Source organism: Anopheles merus, chromosome 3L, assembly GCF_017562075.2.
Source record: "Anopheles merus strain MAF chromosome 3L, AmerM5.1, whole genome shotgun sequence".
NCBI classification, from domain to species: domain Eukaryota; kingdom Metazoa; phylum Arthropoda; class Insecta; order Diptera; family Culicidae; genus Anopheles; species Anopheles merus.
In genome coordinates, this window is record NC_054085.1 from 28,876,102 (window position 1) to 28,891,308 (window position 15,207).

Below are 15,207 nucleotides of genomic sequence, written 5' to 3' on the forward strand. Positions count from 1 at the left end.
ATTAAGCCATAGTTTACTCATATAGAAAGACAAATCTTTCCGATCACCTAGAGATTTTATCAGAATGTTCTTTACTTCTTCGAAGTTTTGTGGATTTCCCTCAGCGCTAATAATGTCTCTTGCCTTTCCTATTATTTTATTTTTTACTGCATCGACATAAACTTCGTATAGAAGAGGATCAATACGATCTTTAAACAAATTCAGTGCATTTTTAACCGTTTGTATCCAAGAAAACAATTGTTTTTTATTTCCATCAAAACTAGGAATAATTTTGATCGGATCCGGTATGCGATAAAACGCTTCAAGGGTTTGTGCTTGCTCTAACCGGTTTTGCATCACTCTAGCTGCATCACTTTGCTGCTGTGAAGCAACGACATTATTTAGTGCCGTCGACAGCTGCAAAATTTGCTTTTGCAAAGATTCTATAGCCGTATCACCCATACTATTTCCCTGCGGGTTATTCGGGTCACTAACACTAGGCTCCATTGTACTTATGCACAAATTCTCTAAAGGGATCGCGATTGGTATAGAAATGTGTGCGAGATCGCCAGATTCTACGGATTCAGATTCTTGTTCCGAATCGGAAGCGATATTATTCGGATTTCTCCACATAAAACTAATTAGAGCTACGTCTATTTAATAGTGCGTCTCTATTTTCAATAATAAGCGCCTCTAGAGCAACTCGTTTATGAAATCGGATAGACCTATTTGATAGTATCTACCACGAGGCACGCAGCAAAAGTTTTTTTTTCTCTATTACGATACACGCATATGTGTGCGTAGCACGAAGAGATTAAAACCGAAATTTTGCTTACCTGCGATGCGTGCGGACACGCTTGAATCCTAACCTCAATTCTCAGCTATTCTAATAGAGAAAAGAAGCTGGTTCTATTTTGTAGAAATGTTGGAAACGGCGTTGTCACAAGTCATCCGTGTTGTAAACGTTACACGGAGATGAAAATGTACCTCTATCTAATAGGGGGCACAAATCCGGACACACTGTGTAAGCTTTATTAATCACCTACTAGCACTGTTTGTTTTCTAACAATTCATCCTACCGGCTGCGCCAATTGCAAGTCGAGCGGAGTGAGTTTGAGATAACCTCTTTATTATACCGATCAAAACCGAATGTCGATCCCCAAATCCGATGTCGTTGGTCATGGTGATGTAGAATGCGGTTACAGGGTTACGCGGAATGCAGGGTTACGCATACGTAATTGTAGTTTGTGTAGTGCTTTATTTGGCTTTCTCGTTTCCATTTTAGTTTGCCACCGATAGACGATTTTAAACCGTCCTGATTTTTACTTTCTTTTTACATGCTACAGACAGACACAGATCCACAGCTTACAAAATCCTTGCTGCCGTGACACGCGTTTTCTTTTTATCATCTCGAATCATTACTATACCAATATACTGAAATAGCGTGTACATCGCAGCCTAATATTATCTTGATAAAGGGTTCACACACACACACACACTCACACTCACACACAATTATGCTTCTTCCACAGGGGAAAGAACATACAATTGCTACCGGTAGTAATCGTTGGCCAATAGTTCTGTTGCTTAAATGTGTCAAATAAATTAGCAGCATTTCTTGTAGATGAAGATACTCTCCTCTTCTCGTTGCAAGTGGTTGCATCTTTCTAGTATAGAGCTGAACCGCTACGACAAGTCCTAAATGCTAAACTGTCCTCGAAGCGAATCTTCCTTCCTTCAGCTAACTTTTTTTTTCATCAATTTCAATTAATCAAGAATCTAATCACTTACAAAATATGTTCCACAAATGGTTCGGAAACGTAGGTAAAATTCATGCAATCAAATAGAATAACCACAAATCGTACTGCTGAAGCATCGCAAACCATAAAACTAAAACAATCAGCTGGCAATTGTCTATAGTGATTAGGGGGTAGTAGGCGGGGAAGGTTTGCGGTAGTAAAATGCTCGTTCTTGCACGTTTGAAAATATCACAAACATAATAAATGAACAATCATCCTCCTTCCCACTTGGTAGCGTAAACGAGTGCAATGATAGTTTTTCCTTTACCGGGAAGGGTTTCCGCACGGCACGGGTTAGTAGGTTTAAAGATGTATCAGAACATTCTATGTACAGACAGAGGTGCCAAGAGGGCCGTTGCTGTGTACCGCGTGCTGGACAGACACATAGAACATAAGTGATTGGGGGGGGATAGGATATTTGTCTGCTGTGTGTCGTATAGTAATGAATATCAGAACTGCTTAATATATGTTGTGTTTTTTTCTTCTTTAAATACATGCACGCGCACTACTAACACTACTACACTCTAAAGTGTCCAATATCATTCCTGTTGCCCTCCAGCCTGTACGCAATTGCAGTCGCGTAATCCTAGCGCCTATTTTACGCATCCCCCACATTATGCGCATGCGATAGTTAATTTATGATATACTTCATCTTCTACCCGCCGTGCGACCATCGTGCGGAGCGTGAACCAAAATGTAAAAGTAACTCTTGTATAGCCTTGTGCCAATTACACCGTACTATCGATTAATTACACTCATCTAAATAAAATGTGGGGACCTGGTTTGCGTGTCATTTAAGTTGAACATCAACTCGCGCGCTTTCTACCTTTTTTGTTTAAATTCTAATAAGAAAAATAGTTGAACGTGGCTGCTTCCCGTGGCTGCGCGCTACTCACACAATGGGGGTGTGTTTAGTGTATGCATTGCGCCAAACGAACTTAACCACTGCAAACTTCCGAATGGTCATCCCATGCGTTAACCTGAAATGAGGGGAAAAAGGAAACAATTCCAAACGTTAACATGATGGTTCGTTTAAACGAAAAAAGGCACAATTACCTGACACGCCCGGCTACAGTACCACTGATTGCCACAGCCCGCACACACGAACTTGGCTTCCTGCTTCTTGCAACCCTGACACTGTGGCACTTCGTTCTCGTTGATCTCGGCACCGCGGCGCTTGCCACCGTGCAGGGCATTCGAGTCCCGCTGGCCCATATCGTCCCCTTCGTCGATTACCAACCGGTCGGCACTGTCATCCGCTTCATCGTCCTGCAATAACAACATGGAAAAAGCATTGTTTTAGTAACAAAGTCCTCCTCTAAAGGACACTACACAAAGTACGCACTAAATTGTACAGCTGCTGTTCGCGAAGCCTCTGCTGCAGCTGCTGGTGTTGCTGCTGCTGTTGGGCAAGCAGCGTCTGCTGGAAGCTCGACCCGACGACGGGCGTGATTGAGATTTCGTTCGTGTTCTTCGACAGGTTCAGGCCGCCGGCCAGATTGTTGGTCTGCAGGTTTGCCAGCGCACCGGACGTCACGGTGGACGAGGACGACTGCGCGTTCATGCGCTCCGGCACGGTAAGCAACCGGGCGAGCGTTGGCGAGAAGCTGTTAAAGTTACCAACGGCAGCGGCGGCGGCGGCTGCTGCTGCGGCCGCAGCCGTACCCGGGCGGGAGGCCGATTTGGTAAGGATGCCGTGCAGCAGCGAGTTGGTGCTGCTGTTGACGGCGCTTAAGTTTGCCCCGGTAAGCGAACCATTGCCATGGGATGTGTTCGCCCCGAGCAGGTCCGAGTGGGCGGTCGAGTTCATCACGGGATGAAGCGTCACCTCGGGCAGGGAGCCCTTCGACAGCAGTGACGACTGTTGCTGGTGCAAACTGCCGGGCTGGTGGTGCTGCTGGTGCTGCTGCTGCTGCTGCGGGGACTGCTGCGGAGACGAGACGGTGGTGTTAGTGGCACTCGAGGTGGCATGACTGGTCAGTAGCTGCAGGTTCGACAGCAGATTCTGCTCGTTCTGGCTCATCTTGGCAAACTGGGCAAGCACATCCTTAAAGAACTGCTGGCTGCTGTTGGCCGCCCCGGTGGCGGACATCAGCGACGAGAGCAGCTGGTGGTTCGAGCTGCTCTGGCTCGAATCATTGCTGGACGGACGGGACGTCTGCGAAACATAAGGGTGGCGATGGCGTGGTCAGAGAGAAGGGGCCAGAAATATCGGCATGGATCGAGTTCAATATGGGGGAAGGTAATGACACAAAGAGGATTGTGCTTTTATCATATGTGTGCAGTGCTGCAAAATGTCATGAGCATCACGAGATGTTCACCTACGAAAAGAATGAACATATCCGTGGTAGCTTGATGCTCATTGCTGATACTCAATAAAAGTGCGTCATGACATGCCGAACGCACCATGCGAATTGAGTCCGATGCGAGACTCTGACTAACAAGCTGAGCTTAATGCCGTCGCAAGCATAATCATGACTTTTTCTGGTTGTGAACAGTGCTGCCAAATGCCACTGTTTCAGTCAACAACGCTCATATGTAACTGAAACGAAGCTCAGATCAGCTCACGTACGCAACTGAAATGATCAGAGGTGAGACTCAAACAGTTGGTGGACCAATCACATGCTTCGTGACATTTTGTTTAGTAGCCTAGTATTGATCACTCACTTAGTGTCGGTGATAATCACGACATTCTTGGAATATACCTGGCCTCCTTGGTCCTTGGTCGCAAGCAGCAAGTGACTGACCAAGAGTTGGTCGCACACAATGTCACCAAGCATGTGATGGTCTCAACAACTGTTTGAGTTTCACCTCTGATCATCACAGTAGAGCTCGTGACGCTGACATTATTCTGTTTCAGGTGAAATTTGTCATGACTATGTCAGTGACATTTTGCAGAACTGATCACAGTTTAAAAAAAAGTCATGACAAAGGGACTGACCAAACCGTTGGTTGCTAAAATGTCACGAAGTATGTATTGGTCACACCAATCGTATTGAGTATCGCCTCTGCTCATCACAATTGAGTACGTGACTCTGACATGGATTTTGTTTGAGTGAGATTTTTTTTGACATTGACAGTGACACTTTGCAGCACTGCATATGTGCTTCTTCAAATTTCAATTTTTTAAATAGGAAATTTAAACATTGAGCGATTGATGAGAGTTGTCGTGCGATTAGGATTAGTTGATGTGCTTAACCATATATTATCCGTACCAACAGTATTAGAGCGATGTGCTTGTAACATATACCACAGTTTGCCGAAGATGAGTCGGAATGTTGATTTTTGTTTTTAAAATAATTTGATTCAAAACACCTGAACTACATGATATTACCCCCATATGAGCGATGAAACTAATTCTAGCAAACACACACACAGCTATACATACCTCAGCGGCCGCTAGCAGCTCGGAAATGCGGTTCGCCACACTGTCCGTCGAGCTGGGGCGTGCATTGGCCGGCGATTTGGCACCCGACAGTGCGGTCAAGCTGATGGCACTACCCTCCCCGAACGAACCGAGGTTATTGCCGGCGGACGTCCCATTGTTGCCGCTGCCACTACCGCCGCCCACGTTCTTCAACCGCCGTCCGCGGCGCGGCACATTCTCCGGATGCTTCTGCCGATAGTCCGCTATAATACTGCTCACATCCTTGCGCATACCCTGGCGGCCGATTTGCAGCTGCTGCTGCTGCTGCTGGAGATGGTTGGCCGAGTTCGACCCACTGGGATTGTGATGGCCGTTCAGTAGTGCCTGCAATTACACCGACAACAAGATGATTAGTAGTGTTAGTAACAAAGCGCTGCGCAAACTGCCATCGCACACACCATTGCACACTTACCGTCGCAGAGCCGCCACTGTTCGCACTGTTCGACGATCCGGTCAGTCCGGCCGAGATGGCCAGATTGTTCAGTATCTGCTGGTGGTTGCTGAGCACCGGTTTCGGCAGTATCTGGCGCTGGATCTGTACCGCGGCGGACTTTTCCTTCGCCACCTCGACCGGGTTCATGTTGGCGCGCGCGTTCAGTATCATGGTGGCCGTCTGGGGCAGCGGTACCATCGTGACCGCATTGTTGCTGCTGTTGAACTGCGACACGAAGCTGCTGGTGCTGTCCTTGCCGCTTGCCCGCTTGCCGCCGGTCTGCACGCTGCTGCTGCTGCTGCGCCGGTTCGAGATCAGTGCGTTGCCAAAGTGGTGGTGACTGCTGCTGTTGCTTTTATCGGCACCGTTCGTGGTGCCGTTGTTGCCACCGCCGAAGCCGTAATGCATCGAGTTCGCAACGGAGGCCGGGCGGATTTCCACCTCCGGCGGCGGTGTCGGCGGGCGTGGCCCCACAGACGAGGACCGTCCACCGCCGCCCGGCTGATGGTGGCTGCTCAGGTTCGACGAGTCGAGATGGCTGTACACCGACACCTCGCCCAGCCGCGTGTCCATGATGCCGATCACGTGCTTGCGGCGGTTTAGCCGGAGCAAAATTTCCTCCTTCACCTTCTTTAGGTGCAGCAGATTGTTCCACTTCATCTCGGTGTCGCGGATCATGTCGTTCAGCGTCTGGATTTCCTTCACCAACGCATCGGTGTGGCTCTGAATCTCATCCACCGAGGTGTTTGCCGTCGTTTCGATGTACTCGCTCACGACCCGCTCGTGTGTCTGATAGTTGGCATCCACCTCCAGCTTTAGCTTCTTGGCCGGTTCGAGCGGCTCTTCCGATTCGGCCGCACGATCGGCCGCCTCGCCCGTTCGCCGCTCCTCCTCGGGCTCTACGGAGCGTCTACGCTTTCGACTGCCCGATGGGTGGCCCACTTCCTGCTGCTGTTCGACTGCTTTGTTTCGGGGCGCATTTACCCGTTCCCCGGCACGGGCTGGCGGTGCGGCGGCTGCTCGCTGTTTGGACAGATTTTGTGCCTCATCCGCTTCCTCTTCCTGCTCCTGTTTCACCTCCAGTGCTGCTGCTTCTTGCCCTCTTTCCAGCCGTTTCTGCTGCGCCTTTTTCGGGTCCGTTACGGGCGTCGATGTGACAACGGTCTTATCGTGCATATCCACGGCGCTCTCCTTCCCGGAGGCGCCCGTTTGCGATGTGGTGGTAGAAGCTCGCCGCTCAACGGCTACCGAGAGCCGCTCATCAAGTCGCACCTCCGACGCACTGCTGGCTGAGCCATCCGTCGTCGTCGTGCGCTTTTCCTTCGCCGGCTCACCGGCGGCAGTTAAGTCCATGGCACTGTCGTTCTCGTTCTTGCCGCCCGCTTTCGGCTCCTCATCAACGTCCATCTGGAATGTTAGATCATCGTTGAAATCCTTCTCGCGCTGCCGCTTCTCATCGCCCGCCTCACTGCCGTTCTGCTCCATAATATCGTCTTCGATGCCAGCCATCACATCGTCCGCGGTAGGTTCCGCTAGCTGGCCGCTTGGTCCCGTTGGCGCGGCACTGCCATCTTGCTTCTGCTCCGCGTTAGTGGCTTTGCTTTCCGATTCGCCCGCACCTTCCTTAGCGCTCGCTGCCTCCTTCACAGCGCCATCGCTAGTAGCTTCCGTCAGCTTGCTGCTCTTTTGCTCCACGGTTTCGGTGCTTGCGGAACTGTTAGCCGTGGGCGTGATCGCGGTGGTGACCGGTTTCTTGGCCGTCGGCGCAGAGGACGACAGCACCGACACGGCATCGTCGCTCGAGTCGGCAATCTTTTCCGACACCTCGACCGCGGTCGCTGTTGGCATCTTCTTGCCGTCGTTGTCCGGCGTCGTGCTGGAGATGGTGCTGCTGGAGGACTTCTCTACCGCCGGTTCTACTGCGTTGTTGCCAGTTTCTCGGTTGTCCTTTGCTTGCGCCTCGGCACCTTCTTTGTCACCGCCTGCGGTAGTAGCAGCAGCAGCAGCAGTAGTGGTAGTTTCAGTATCTTTGGTTTCGGTTTCGCGCTCGGTGGAGGTTATTGCAGCGGGAACTGCCAGTGCCGTGCTTTCTGCTTGTGGCTTGTCAGCGACTTGCTGCTGCTCCTTTGGCGATGATGCGGTGTATGCCGCCGGCTTCAAGCTGGTCGTTAGAGTATGCACTTTCGAATCCGAAGACACCGCTACCGCATCGTCACTGTCTTCCATAACGTGCATGCTTCGTTTGTTTAATCTAAAAATAAAAGAAAAAATCACAAATATTTCGTTACATTTTAAAATTTGAAATTTAATAGTTTCTTTGAGTTGTTTGTAAAATGTATTGTTAACATAATAATAAAAACAACACCCAACACCTGCTGTTGCACCTCCAAAAGAATACAACTCCATCCTTTACAGCACGTTGACCCTCTGCCTGACATTAATCAATTCCAGCACATCACTCACACACACACAGCAACTGACAGTGCGCCGCACATTGCGGAATTGCACAGCGCTCGTCTTTTCATCTCCCGCGAAGGCCCTTTCGATCAGTTTTGCCCCTCCCTTCCCTTCCTTTGCCATGGAAACCAATCACGGCACCTTTACGCGGCGGTACATCGTTTGATGTTCCCCGCATCACCGTAATGTTTTAGTGATGTGATCTCTGGAGCGTAACCAGCACTCAGATCCGTCTCCGGTGGTTGTAAACCTAATTCGGATAGCGACTCCGGACGACCTAGAAGACTCCAACTTCGAATGACTCTGATTCCGACTTCGGATGATTCCGATTCCAACTCCAAATGTGCTCCGAGGCGTGCACCCACTCGTCAGAGTCGTCCGAATTCATCCGGAGTCGCCGGAGTCGTCTGGAGCCATTCGGAGCCGCAACCGTCCGGAATCGTCCGGAGTCATCCGGAGTCGCCCGGAGTCGTTTAGGGTCGGAATCATCGGGAGTCGGCAGGAGTCTCCTCTTTGAATGACTCCGAACGAATCGGAATGACTCTAACTCCCTACGTCTCCGGCCGACTCCGGACGACTCCGACTCCCAACGGCTCCGGACGACTCCGACGATTCCCAACGACGCCGACCGACTCCGGATAATGCTGGGTGGACCTACCTACCACAGTTGGTTTCGTAATTTTCGGATAGCCGACTACAGATTTCTGCAAAGCTTTACCCATCACTAGTAGCATTCCCGCATCGATGCACTAGTACAGGAGCAGCAGCTGCATCCTCCCTTCAAGGCTACACATCAACAACAACATCTGACATGGATTGGGTTTGATTAGCTTGGCGGTATGCAAAAAAAAAAGACCGCCGGCTCCGAACATAAAATTCCGCCTCAGAATCCACAAGGACAATTTGATTAACATAAAAACGCACTCCTCGATCGCTGCCGTTCTAAGCCGCGAACAGACTGCGTACCGCGAATGTAGTACACATCACACAGCAGCCAATGAACGGTGCAACGGTGATGAAGCCGCAATAGCTTGTGGAGTGATTTGAATATTTGTGTGCAAAGAACGAAACCTGAAAGCTACTTCTGCTGCTGCCTACTAGAGCATCCGCGTGGGAAACTAGAAATCTCGAAGGTCTTAGGCTGCTCGGGCTGCCCGGGAGAATGGTTTGAGAAGAGCGTACAACTCCACTCTGCCTGTACATCACACACCAGCATTGCAGAGGGGAAAGGTACCTTCACGCGATGATAGGTGGTGTGCTGACCTTCGGGTGCGCTTGCTGCTTGCTTGCACAACACACTACTATTCTTCATTGCGTTGAGCAGTACGTACTGCCAGGTTTTAAGAAACCTCCGAAAACTCTTGCTACTGCTGCTGCTGCTGCTGCTGCTACTGCCACCTCTTCCACGGTCAGGTGTAGTGCTCCACACCGGGTGGATTGCACTGTGTATTCTCGTATGTGTTCCGACGCTGACACACTTTCTGGAATGATCGTGGTGCTGTCTCGGTTCCACTTTACGACTTACACAGATACTACCCACCCCCCGTCTATTTGTGGAGCCAGTCGGCCAATAAACCAACTCTCCCGCGCCTTCACACCCCTTCGATGACCTCGATAAGCACACGCTCCGGAGAGTTTGCGTGTGGTTTTCTTGAAGAAATCTTGAAGTCACGGGTACGTTCTAAACGTGTGCCTTGCTCCTTTCAGAGTATTGCCGCTAACAGTATACAGGGCCAAGAACCGAGATCGCTCGGAAACTCCTACGGAAACCCCGACGTGAGTATGTGGTTTCTACGAGGTCACGTGTGCTTACACACCCCCTTTTGAGCTTGGCTGGCGGGTGGTTAGCTGAGCCGCATCGTCCGAAGAACCTTGAGAGCCATTTTTCCTCTCACCTCTTCTAACGCTGTGTCGGCTTGCGAGTAGATCGTACATTCTGTGCGAGCGGAAATAGGTCATGTTACAGCCAGCGGGCTAACAACTTCTTGCATGTCGATTGCTGGTGTAGTTTGTTGCAAGAGTTACTGAGCTGCAAGCGTACGATCGTGCTTGATCTTCTAATTCTAGCGCACTGCTGCTGCTGCTGCTGCAACAAGTCATTCCATCTAACCGATTCATTCAACCCTGCCCTTTCCCCTCCCCTTGAAGGTCCCGCCACACGGCGGTTCCAAGGGCTTCGCGCCAATTGAAGCGCGAACTCCCAAGAACGGGCATTCGATTAGACAGGTTGTTGGCGCGGCGTTTCCGAAGGCGATCGTATTACACCGCGGCCGGCCGTCCCTGGGAAAAGTCGTTCCATGATGGCAGCAGTGTCGGGGTGCATATGCCCATAGCAACTCGAGCCCACCACCATCACCCGCTGGGGAGTTGGTACTGCACAAAGGAAGATGCAGGAGCAGGGCCGTCGTCCCAGCCAACCAACCACTTCCGACACGGCGAATGAAGTCATGCGTCGACAGATTTTCACCGTCGCGGCGTGGCGCCGCGCAAGTCCGTGGCATTTGACGAAACGCACTGCTAGCTGCTCTTGTTGCTGCACAGGGTGGGCTTGAAGGCAGGGAGCTTGCAAACACACGCACACACATCGCAGAAATCTTGCACGTTCTTTTCCCTCCGCTCCCGTCGAGGTCGGTCGCCGGAGCCTCGACATAGAGAGTGCGCGCTCGCGCGGAATCTAAGCACCACGGCGAAGGTTATCGAGCTGTGTTGCACCGCTCTCACTCTCTCTTTCTCGCCAGCGCACATCTAGGGAATGTTCTGGGGGGAGCCCCCCAAGGGTGAAGGAGGGTGTGTATTGATGAAGTGATCGGTTCGTGCGGTTTGGCTCACAAGGGGGTAATTGTTATTGCCAGTTTGATTAGGTCTCTCACTCTCTCTCTCTCTCTCTCTGTCTTGCGCTCAATGTCCGGGGGAGCAAGAAGAGTGTAATTGGTGTGGCCTTTACACCATCGAGCCGGTTGGACTGCGAAAAGCTCACACAGCGGGTAAGGTTCTGGCCACTATTACCTGCAGTTGGAGATGGTCACATGGTCCACATTGACATTTAGGTTTCGTGAAGAATTCTTCTAACAATTCCCAACACCCCGAGAGCATCCGGTTTTCCATTGCGGCACGTACCAAAACGTGCAGCGTGAACCTTATCCTGCCTCCCCCCAAAATTCCCGTGTGGTACGTTTCGCGCAAAGTGTACGCGCTGCTAGAACCCTCTACTTCATTTCGCTCCCTTCTCTCCCGTGTACACAAACTGATAAGAAGCTTTTGCGTAAACATTTGTGTGTGCTGTGATGAGCGGTGCTGTGTGGATCAGAACGGGAGGAAAAACAAAGACATTTCTTCATTCAATTCAGCTCGGTGGGTCTCGTCAGGCGTCTGCGGAAGGCTACACCACTATTCCCCAATGGAGCGTCATTTTGCAAGAGCACGTAGCGCAGAAATTGGAATTGGCACGGCAGATACGGCACGCATTTCACCGCCGCAGAAGTGTTTCCGTGTGTTATTAAAACGACGTTCAAGAACAACCGTTCCGCACCGAAGGAAAGTTTTGCGGGGAGGACACACACACACACACACATAAAATTGCTCCAAACCTGTTACAACACCTTGGATGGATCATCTCTCTGCAAAAATGACAATAGCGAAGCGTGCCGGAACGTATCTTCGCGCCACGCTCTGACCTCAATGAGTCATCGGGTGCAGGCCGCGAAAGTTGCACATTTTGACGCGTACTTGTACCGGGCAGTGTGCTGTCGTGTCTGCGTTGCAATCCCACCGCACAAACCGTCTTCCGGGCGATGAGGACAGAATAATACTGCAGCAGTAGCAGCAATGTTAGCACAAAACCCCCTGGACGGCGGGGCGAGAAGAAACTGGGGGGGCTTGGCTGTGTCAAGGTTATGTACATAAAATGCAAAGCGCAAACCGCGGCGGTGATGATGGCCCACCTTTCCGTCTTTCTCGCATCTCTCCGTGCCGTATTGTCCGTCGCAGGGGCCGGGTACTTGATCTTGTACAAATAACTATCGCTTGTTGGTGCACGATCGGTAATGCTACAAGCACACGCTGGCGGCCGGTTATGTTGGGCCTTACCGATGAGCGAAAGCATTGTCCATAAATACCGAGGCCGCCATAACAGTGGACAACAAAGTGCGTGATTGAGTGGGGGTTTGCATTTTGGCACTCGGTTTGTGTAGTAAAGAGCGACGCAAAATGTCCCGAATTTCTGATGTTGACAGCCGTGGACGTCTCCTTTTTATACGTGGGAACACGGGGCGAAATGGGCACCCTATGCATGGAGTATTTATTGGAGTTTTATAATATACATGCATGTTATATAATCCGACGTTTAACTACAATATTAATTAAGATTGAGTAGCCCAATGATCTTACTTTTACAGGCGATCCCCGAGATACAGCCACAGCTTCAAATCATCGAATTCTATTGATCGTGTAATTTTGTTTTTTTTTTAAGTTTTCTTGAAATGTTATGAAGAAAACATAATTCACAAAACATACCAAAAAGCAAAGACGTAAGACGCTGTTTTTGTGGCACTAATTTTCCACTTGACAATGAATTTTAACAATCTTAAATTTTAATTTTAATTTATGGTTTAGTAGTCCTTGTTTGCTCCATAACTATGCTCATTTTGACCGGAATGGGGAATTAGCAAAACGAGAAACTTTTATTTTATTATTTAAGACATAAATAGTTGTTCCGAAAGCTTGTAAAAGTTTTTTTAAATCAATATTATTTATTTAACATACCGATTTATAGTCAAATAATATAAACCTGACTGTGTTTGCTATTAAGTGCAAATAATTATTAATTACAATATCTATCATGCCCGTTTTGCCCCATGCTCCCGTACTTCATTTAAATACGAACACAAAAATACAGTTGAATTGTCATCTTTGCAACACTTTTCTGAGAAAGCGGTGGACGGAGCGAAGTGTCCACAATGCACCGCAGCAAATCGATCACAGCGCACAAGGGTCCACCCTGTTTGCGTGGGACAGCTCTTCTTCTTCTGCTGCAGGTAAACAAATTTCCGCCCCAGAAGGCCACAAAAATTCGAATCTCTTTTTTTGTATGCGCAAGCAACAACGACCCGGTAAAAAGTGACTCAATGATCCATAACAAGCCCCCAGAGCGAGAGAACGGGTGGGAAGGGCGGTTAGGATGATCATCCACCTCCGCACCTCAAGGATCGGTAAGTGAAGAGGAGAGAGCGAGGAGGAGAAACAGAGAGCCGGTGGTGGTGGTGAGATACCTTGAGAATCGGCTCACAACCGTCGACGGAAGCCGTCTCAAGGATGAGAGCCTACTGGGGCGCGCGCGCGCTCGATGGTGGCCTACTTTAAGTGACCGGCACCGGTGCGCGCACTTGAAGGACTAGAGCGAGCGAGAAGACCTTAAAAGTTGCATACAGAAGGGGAAGAGGGGGGGGGGGGCAGAGGTCAAAGACTGACTTAACCCTCTCTTGAAAGCCACGACACCGACGGTGGTGGTGCAGTGCTACGGCCCTTTGCTGTGGTGCCGCCGCTCCATTAGAACAACCTGTAAGCAGCGTGTAGGTGGCGGTGGTCGATGTATTGACCTTCCCGATCGATCAGACCGCTTGCTTTGGGGGTGGTTGTTTTTTTTTTCTTCTTTTTGTTGCCATCATGTCATAGCATAAAAACCACTCAAAGCATAGTCTGAGAGCCCCAGCAATCATCCAACCAATTTACGTGCACCCACACACACATACACACACACCTGGAGCCCCCCGTGGGTCACTGGGCCCTTCTTCTTTAGGCAGCGCTTTTCCCCTCCTTCCAGTGGCACGCAAGTGGTTCATTGAACGTCAGCAGCAGCTGTCCGTCAAGTGAGGGTTCGTATGCAGACACACGCTCGCCCTCCGTATAACTGCATATGCGCACAGACACACATTAAGGTATGATTGGGGGGGAGGACGGTGGCTGTCGCGGTTGGCCTTAATTTGGCTTTGATTGGTAGAAGGTCGGCACTTTCCGGCTAACCGGTTGCCCCAACCGGCCGGCCTGCCTACTGTGTGTGTGCGCGCGCGCGAGTGCTGTTGCTGGGTCAGTCGGCAAACCGGACGGGGTCACGGGTCGCTGCGAATTGCGAACACCGCACTGCACTTGCACCCGGTCACTATGTGTGTGTATGTATGTGTGTGATTGTACAGAACTTTTACCCTCCCGTGACACTGGCAAAAGGAAGACAGAAAAGCGAAAGGGACGAGAGCGTCGACACAAGAAACCGGCAAACAATTGTGTCACAGTGGACACAATTGGTCTATTTTCAAACACGGACTCTAACGCCATTTTTGTGCCTTCCCTACCCCGTAGAAGGTAGCGCGCTGCTGGTTCTATTTCCGGTACCGGTGCACTTACTTCATTCATTGCAAAGTGGGACAAAAGTTTACGGCGAGCAAACGGAAGCTTGTTCGCTGGTTCGATATCGGAGCTCCAATCTCCGAAGCTCGGTCCACTTGTAAATATTCACTTCAAATTGGATGGTGGATTTGTTTTACTTTTTTTTGGTATCTTTATCTTCTATGCCACTCGACGCTCGGATCACTGCAAGCTCATTGGAAATTAAGATCAGAGGAGCATGATGCTCCGCTTCGGTACGCGAACTACGACATCGCAGCGACAACTCCCATTCTAATGTGCTTGCTCTGTCCGCTGTTTGGGGAGGGGGGGGGGCTAAAACTGGCACAACGTACTCTAGTTGAACTCTTTCCACTAGGGGTGGGGGTTGTACCGAAGCGAGAGGGGGAACGGGGCAAACCGGGAGGAAGGAACTGAGTGGTTGGTGCAAGCTTGAGCTTGTTTTGTGTGTTCTGTGAGCGGGAGAGATGTAATTCGTTGCTAAACGGGAGAGGTGCAATTCATCATTATGCAACGTGACGAGATGATACACAGGCACAGAAATCTGTGTGACTCGATTTCAGATGTACTGGATGTAGCTGCACCGATGGGAAATGAAGTTAATACTTTATGGTGTCTGATGTTTTAAGGCACTGAAACGATTCCGCCAAGAATATAATACAAAGATAAGAACACTACATAGAACATTTTAAGATAGTACAATTGAGTCGCTAGTA

At 50.0% G+C, this 15,207-nt stretch overlaps 1 protein-coding gene across 3 annotated transcripts in view; it reads right to left on the minus strand.

Moving 5' to 3' along the window:
• Window positions 1-2,260: 2,260 nt before the first annotated feature.
• Window positions 2,261-15,207, minus strand: part of LOC121598602 (histone acetyltransferase KAT6B-like) — a 51,523-nt gene continuing 38,576 nt past the window's right edge. The window contains exons 3-7 of one of the 3 annotated variants that reach the window (XM_041925659.1): window positions 5,618-7,889; window positions 5,167-5,529; window positions 3,124-3,702; window positions 2,835-3,047; window positions 2,261-2,758 (exon numbers count right to left, since the gene is read on the minus strand). In XM_041925659.1, the coding sequence (XP_041781593.1) occupies window positions 2,717-2,758; window positions 2,835-3,047; window positions 3,124-3,702; window positions 5,167-5,529; window positions 5,618-7,889 (3,469 nt within the window). In that variant the 3' untranslated portion in view covers window positions 2,261-2,716. Of the gene's footprint in view, window positions 2,759-2,834; window positions 3,048-3,123; window positions 3,937-5,166; window positions 5,530-5,617; window positions 7,890-15,207 lie in introns of all 3 variants that reach the window. The other 2 variants (XM_041925658.1, XM_041925656.1) reach the window with 2 other exon arrangements.